This window comes from Morone saxatilis, unplaced genomic scaffold (genome assembly GCF_004916995.1).
Source record: "Morone saxatilis isolate NCDOM2014 unplaced genomic scaffold, NCSU_SB_2.0 Contig20, whole genome shotgun sequence".
NCBI lineage: Eukaryota > Metazoa > Chordata > Actinopteri > Moronidae > Morone > Morone saxatilis.
In genome coordinates, this window is record NW_023339763.1 from 281,443 (window position 1) to 289,424 (window position 7,982).

The 7,982-nt window shown below is 37.7% G+C and overlaps 1 protein-coding gene across 1 annotated transcript; it reads right to left on the reverse strand.

The window, feature by feature from the left end:
• Nucleotides 1-423: 423 nt before the first annotated feature.
• Nucleotides 424-1,959, reverse strand: LOC118331470 (histone H1-like). The gene has a single exon (XM_035666426.1). It carries the CDS (start codon nucleotides 1,905-1,907, stop codon nucleotides 1,308-1,310), a length of 600 nt encoding a protein of 199 aa, XP_035522319.1. The 5' UTR covers nucleotides 1,908-1,959; the 3' UTR covers nucleotides 424-1,307.
• Nucleotides 1,960-7,982: the final 6,023 nt, after the last annotated feature.

Here is a 7,982-nt window from a genome sequence, read left to right on the forward strand (position 1 = left end):
CTGTTGCTGTTGTAGATTCTTACTTTTTTCTTTCTCTTGTACATAGTGTTTTTTATTTATTATTTTTTCCTACTCTTACTGTTTGTATACTGTTTCTTTTTCTCTATCCAATTTGATGCTGCAACATTGGAATTTCCCCATTGTGGGACAAATAAAGGAATATCTTATCTTATCTTAATAAATGATCAATTACAGAAAGGGTGAAAATAATCATTATGAATTCACATAATTATATTATATATACATTAATGCACTTTTGGCAGTGGTTGCACTTAAATGTTGTAATGTTGTCTTGAAAAACTTCAATAAAGTTTATTTTAAAGTGAAAATAATCCACAATGGGCCCAAATAATTTAATAAATACAATCTTGTCTAGATTTTGAACAGATTTATTTATGCATTAACAAAACATCAACGTCACAATAATGATCAAAATGTGCTTTTTATTGTAACAATAAATAATTGAGGTCTGTAAAATAACATTCAGAGGAAGATATGTTGACTGTAAGGAGCAGACATATCAATTAATTTTTATTTTTCAATATATTCAATTTCAAATTCAATAAAAGTGTTAAAAAACATCCATTGACACATTTAATGACCTGTTAATGATGTTGGACGTTAAGTTTAATGACGTCTTCAATCTGACACCAAACTGGGGTGTCCAGACACTTTAGGGCAGTGGCCCCCCCGACCCAACTCCTCTAGATCCGCCCCTGAAAATAACCTTTTTAGATAAAATATGTTAAAAAAAAAGTTACAAAAGTAATAAACGTACAACTACTATAAATATAGAAATACATAAATATATTTATATGTAAAAGAATCTCGAAAGTACAGCAGGTTAACAACAAACCGTACATTTTTGTATTTTATTTCATTCTGACCATTTAAAATAGTTGTGTAAAGTAAATGTTTAGAAAACATGAAAAAAAAAAGCACCTTAACAAAAATATATTCTATAATATAAAAGTTATATATAAAACTGAAATCCTAATTTGGGAGGAGTGCTACAGAAGAATAATTCATCTTAAATAAATGAACTTCATGTTATTTGTAGAGTGACTGAAGATTCTTCTCATCAACATTATTCTGATACTTGATGACTAAACTGTAAAACAGGACAATAATTATAACCACATATTGAGCCGATAACAACAGCTGTGAATATGACTGAAGCTCTAATAAATAATAACCTGCGGTTGTATAAAGTGTAAGCAGTGAAGCATGTAGGAGCTGCAGTTCAGTAGAAGCTGTGGTGGCTCTTAAAAGAGCCGTTGGTGCACTGAGTGCAGGACTGAACCGCTTTACTTCTTGGTCTTCTTGGGAGCTGCTTTCTTTGCCGGAGCTTTCTTGGCCGGACTCTTCTTCGGAGCGGTCTTCTTCACCACCTTCTTGGCGGGAGCCTTCTTGGGACTCTTCTTCACCGGCGCCTTCTTGGCAGCTTTCTTGGCCGGGGCCTTCTTCGGGGACTTTTTGGGCGCCACTTTCTTGGGTGTCGCTTTCTTGGCGGCGGTTTTCTTCGCTGCGGGCTTCTTGGCTTTAACGGGGGCCTTCTTCTTCACCACTTTCTTCGCGGGTTTGGCGGCTTTGGTCTCCTTCTTGGCGAGCTTGAAGGACCCGGAGGCGCCGGTCCCGGAGGTCTGGGTCAGGGTGCCTTTGGTCACCAGCTTGGTCACGGCGGTGTTGATGCGCTTGTTGGCTTTGGCCACATCGACGCCTTTGCCAGCCAGGACCTTCTTCAGCCCCGCCAGTGACAGCCCCTTGCGCTCCTTGGACTCGGTCACGGCGCTGATGATCAGCTTCGGGAGGGTGGGTCCATCCTTCTTGGGACGGGGAGCCGACTTCTTCTTCGGGGCCTTGGCCGGGGCTTTGGCCGGGGCGGCTGCTGGAGCTTCTTCTGCCATGTCTGTTCGTCTCTGCTGTGTTTGTGTGAAGGTGTCCGAGCTGAGAGCAGGAGGCGGGACTTATAAAGCACATGAGAACCGTGGAGAGTCAACCCGCGCCGCCGCGCCGCCGTCCTGCTCTCGTGCGGCGACACTTTGTGTTTTCTCCTCCACATTTTGGGGATAAAATTCAGCGAGAGAAACGTTTGAGGTCACAGCGGTTGTTGTTTCTGGGAGAAAACGCCCGTCCCTTCGCACTCCGCTTCTGGTTTGGCGCCGAGGACTCGCTGATTTACTTCCAGGAGGCTTCAAACCTCCGTAACACACAGTCACTTTGTGCAACTCGCAGTCTGTCTTCACGTTTCGGCTCCTAAAATGTATAAAATCGGTCGGTTTGTAAATGTCCCGGTGGTGTTACAGTGAGCAGAGACGTGTGAGCAGACAATAAGAGTGAAATCGCGGCGGTGGACGGATTTATTTGCTCTGAATCAGAGAAGTTTCCTGCGGAGGTAAACACACGGGAGCCGCCGGTGACTCAGGCGGTTCTCGGACTCCTGTCACTGACGGATCCGCCGGGAGAAAAACTCCAGTTTCCACCAAATGTCCCACTGAACGTGAAGACACTGATAACACAGTTTAATATGTTAATAATCCTCTGATTCAACCTTTCAATTCAGTTACATTTCTGTCTCCTGCTGCACCTGAATCACTTCAATCTGCTGCACATTAATATCACTTTGTACAGACTCTCATATATTCCTCCGTTCATTATTATTAAATCATGTTTACAACCTTTACTGACACTCTGTTCACAGGACTTTATTAAACTGCTTTAACACATAATAAAGTAACTGCAGTGAACAGGAACTAAAATAATGTGTAGATTCAGTATTAGTTTATAATGTCTGATCATTTTAAAACAAACAATATTGGCTTTGTTACAATAAAAGTCTTTAAATTGAAGTTTAAAGTTGAAGTTTAACAGTTGTTGTAGTTGAGTTGTGATCAATAAAAGAGTCAAAGTTCAACTGATTATTATACTTTTTAGCACTAATGACTGCAGCACAATAATTATATTAAACAATCCGATGATTCAGTGATTTTATCTCATTTTAAATGTCAGTAAAACACAGCAGCTGTTCATTGATCCGACACTACAGTGACTGATCAGGAGCCAGCGGTCGTCAATAACCAGATAAATACTCAGACTGTAGATTAAACCTGCTGAACAATAGCACATGTCTCTATTATACAGCAGGAATATATTATTATTATAACTATAAAGTATATTTAAGTATAGTAATGTTATAATATTGATAACTGAAGAATACATAATTATTAGTAATAATATTTACTATAATGTATCAATATTAATATAACTGATATATTACAATACAATATAATAAAATACAGTAAAATGTTGTTTTTAAGTGATATTTTTCTACTTTCTTAAAAGTTTTATATACAGAATCAAGAGAAACATCAGGTATTTATACAAAATAGTTCTTCACTTGAAGAGGAATTATTATATAATTTGTACTTGGATGCAAAAGAATCACAAACAAGATACAAAAATATAAATAAATATAAAAGTAGAGACAATAAAAAGGAGGAGCTTCTATATACAAATATAAAGAGTGAGAGAATATTTATTGTGGCGTGAGGATTTGGTCCTGATAGACTTCCTGAAGTCCACAACCGTCTCCACAGTCTTCAGACCGCTGAGCTCCAGGTGGTTCTGGCTGCACCGGGTCACCAGATGGTCCATCTCCACCAGAGAGGAGCCCAATGAGGGAGCTGTCCTCCGTGAGCTTCAGGATCCTGACGGACTGATGAGGTGCAGCTGTTGGTGAACAGGAAGAAGATGAGAGGAGGAAGAGCGCTGATGAAGGATCCGGTGCTGATGGTCCAGGAGTCAGAGACCATGTTCCTCCAGCTTCACCTGCTGTCAGACAGGAAGTCTGTGATCCACCTGCAGGCGGACTCAGGTACAGCGAGCTGGGAGAGCTGGTCCTGGAGCAGAGCTCGAGTCCACAAACAGGATCCTGGCAGAGACCTGTTGGTTCTGTAGGACTGCAGGAGGTCCAGGACCGGGTCTGTTAGGGGTTCTGAGGAGATCAATTACAGTTAATGTCATTTAGTGTTAAATCTAAACATTTATTTAAGTGTTTCTTTAAGAGTTAAAGTATTTATTAGAGTTTGAATGTCAATATATTAAATGTATTGAAACATGATGTAAATAAATAAAGATAAAGATAAATAAAGTATCTATCTAAATGTAAATATAACATTAATGTGACTTTGAACCGTTACAGGAAATATCACAATAACTTTATTTAACTGTAATTTCTCTTTAACAACTTTATTGAAGTCGAGTTAATAAATTCTGATTGAATCGTATTATTGATCAAACATTCAGATTTATATAATGTGAAATAACAAATGTGTCCCAGCTGACTTTAAACAACATAATGAAGACAAACAGAATTACAACACAAACTTGAACTAACTCATATTTTATAATCCTGTTATTGTAGATAATAATTAATGTTTCTGTTTTCTAAAGGCTGATAATGATTTTAACTTTAATCGGCTTCAGTTTGTGTGAAAACTTCCTGTTTTTAATGTAAATAATTTCACTTTATAATCAAATATTCTCTCTCGAAGCACAAAATTAAGTTTTATTTTCTGTCCCAGACGTCCGATAAATAAATAATATGATGGAAGTAAAATAAAATTCCTACCTGAGAAACTTAAACTGGATTTATTTTTTGCCCTATCAATATATCTAAATCAATATATCAATATATCCAAATCAATCACATCTGTATCAATAACTGTATAAAATGTACAAACAACTTTTTTATTATCTTGTGTTTTTTATTCAATGTGTATTATTCTGTTGTCAGTGAATTTATCTATTGATCCTGTGTGTGATCAATAAAGTGATCTGATTGTATCTCTACTGACCCACAGCAGTAAAACTCCAGAGCAAACAGCGCCACCTGGTGGTCAAACAGTATTCTGCACATATCATCTTAATGAGGCAGTTTATTAATTATAAAGAGAAACTTTGTGAATATTTAATATGTCAGAATAATAAATATTAGTCTCCTCGTTAGTACAACGGACAGTAACTCTGTCTCAGGGAGCTCAGCAGCACTTTCATATATTTACACCCAACACAGGAAGTAATTTGAGCTTCAGTTTCTTTCCCAAGGACACGTCCACTGGACCCAAGCTGGGAATCGAACATACGACCCTCTGATTACCGGACGATCCGCTCTTCCACCGGAGCCACAGCTGCCGGCAGCAACACTTCAGAAAGAGGCAGAGTGTGTTGAACAATGAGACTTAATAAAGTTTATTTCTATTGAACAGTTAAAACTCAAAGTGAGTCACATTAAAGAAAATAAACTAATTATTATACAAATAATATGATTATGATGGTTTATATTAAAAATGCTGTTTCACTGTTTACTAATTAAAATGTTGTAATCTTTTATTGTTTGTTGTTGATATTATTGTGCTAACCAGGCTTTTTGTTACATTTTGAACGTTAATATTTAAGTTTTTAGATGTTTTAATTTCTATTTTCTGTATAAATATTGTTATTTTTGTTTGTTTAGGAGCAGAAAAAAGAGCAGGAGGTAAATAATGTGTTGTTTTATATTACTGAGGGAATATAAAGAGCAGGAGGTAAATAATGTGCTTTATTATCTTCTGCAGGAGCAAATAAAGGAAAACAAAGTGTTACATAAACATCATAAACCTTTATTCACCATAATCTCTGCAATAATATAAAATCTGATTATCTTTTTGTTGAAAGAACCAGGACGATGTTAACTTCAGAGTTGGACTACAAAATGAGCTCATTACTGTAGTTCTTTATGGACAGTTTCTATTAGACCAGAAACATAAAAACATCCTCTTCAACACTTGATTTTAAATGATGTGTCGTCAGATAGTGAATTTATTTTATTAACAGTCTAAACAGAGTTTCAAACACTGATTGTCATTAATGTTTATTCTGCTGTCGCTGTTGAGTCAACAAACAACAACAATGAGTCTTTATACTGCAGACTGATTATCTGTGTATGTTGACATCTACTTAATCAATATTAATTGTGATAGTTTGGAAGGAAATTCCCTCTTTATTAATCAAACTACAGGATATTTCTGAGTGATTGAATGTCTGTGTGGAGCTGATCAGCTCGTTACAGAATCAATAACCAGGAAACCGGAAACACTTTCCAGCTCTGAGCAGCAACTTCAGTTTGTTTGTTTGTTTATTTTCTGTTTGCTCAGTTAATTCATGTTTTAATTTGCACTAAAAAGAGGAATTATAAAAATAATGTATCCATCAATAAACTTTTCAAATTAAAAATGGATTTACAAAAATAACCAATAAGTGAATAATATAAAATGAATTCCTTAATTAATAATGAAATTTACAAATATATTTAGAAATTCACTTTTTATAAGACAAATAACTGGATTTACTAATTAAATTAACAGATTTTAATCAGACATTTCCCGTCGGCTGTTTGATTCTCAATGTAAAATTATTTATTATGAATTATTTGCTTTTTTTATTATTCTGGGACACTTGTGGAACTCTGTTATGTTTGATTGTTTTCAGCAGTTATTTGACATTTATAGTTTTAATGTCTTTTTGATTGTTTATTAAATAAACAGATTTTTGAAAAGTGAATTTTTACAGTTGATTAATGTCATTAATCAATCTGCTCTCAGATTATTTGTTTTTGTGTTGAATATAATGTTTATTAAATAGGTGAAATATATAAAAATATCTCAGATGTGTCTGTCTGACAGACTCCAGGTGATATTAATTCAGTAATATTAATATTAATTAAACTGTGGGTGTACTGAGGTTAGATGCTGGTTTCTCCAGTCTCCTAAAATAAAACATCAAATATAACAAATATAAAGATTTATTGAATCAGTAACAGACAGAAAGTGACTAACATGTTCCCAGCAGAGTCAGAGTTCAGATAACTTTATTATTAAGTTATTAAGCTCTCAGATGACACAGCCATCCACTAAAGCACAGAGTCTGAAACAGAGAGATTTAACACCAACCATCTTGTCCTGAATGTGTAAAAGACTAAGGAGATGATCCAAAGACAGGCTGATCTCAGGCTGCTGGTCTCAGGGTGGGCCCACCTACACAGTGTATAAATACCTGTGTTAACATACAATCAGCTCCCAAACAAGAGGCTTTTCTTTTAGCCACAGGGAACCAGTGGGGCCCCTGGCTGTGCCTATACTCACAGAATCTGGAGTTACACAGTTACAATAACGTTTTATTTCAGGCTCCGTCCTCTAAGAGCTATCGCTGTTAGCAGGATATAGTCTGCCACACTTTCAGATCCAATGACACACAGTATCTCCGAGACGCACACACTCAGCACTCTGACCATTATTGATTGGTTGAACAGGGACAGATCTAGAATGGGTCTCATCCCCTGTTTTCTTGGGAAACACAAAATAACGGGAGTAAAACCCCCGATGATTTTCCTCCCCGCGAGGAACTGTGGAGATCGCAGGTAGATGTACCTGTCCTGATCTGTTTGACCAACAGAGGATGTGTAGTGCTTCAAAACTTCAGACCGAGCTGTCCGCTCACCGGCAGGTAGAAGCTGGCTGAGTAACGACAGCTGTGTCAGCACAGACAGGTGGAGGATGCTGCTCTTTAGGGGAAGATGTTTGTTTTATTTCAGCATTAACCGCAGCAACATTCAGAACATTAACACACAAATCATGTCAGCGTCTCCGGCTCTGCTTCTCCAGATCAGAGGGAGGGTTGGCCCGAGCGGCCGACCTTCAGGACCTTCCGTGGAGCCTGCTGACCGGAGGAAGCCGCAGGGGGTCGCTGCTCGGTGTGGAACCGGCCGCCGCTGGGACGATTGGGTCGACGCTCATCGAAGCGGCTGGCCCCAGTTCACATGATGCCGGATGGACTCAGCTTCTTCAGAAGCAGCTTTCATCGAGTCCACCATGGCCCGGACACGAATTTACGAATCCTACTATGGCCACGCCAAGTCCCGCCCCTATGCCCACCTCTGATTGGCT

Coding starts and splice junctions, on each gene's coding strand:
- LOC118331470 (XM_035666426.1), bottom strand. CDS start 1,907: ATGGCAGAAGAAGCTCCAGCAGCCGCCCCGGCCAAAGCCCCGGCCAAG.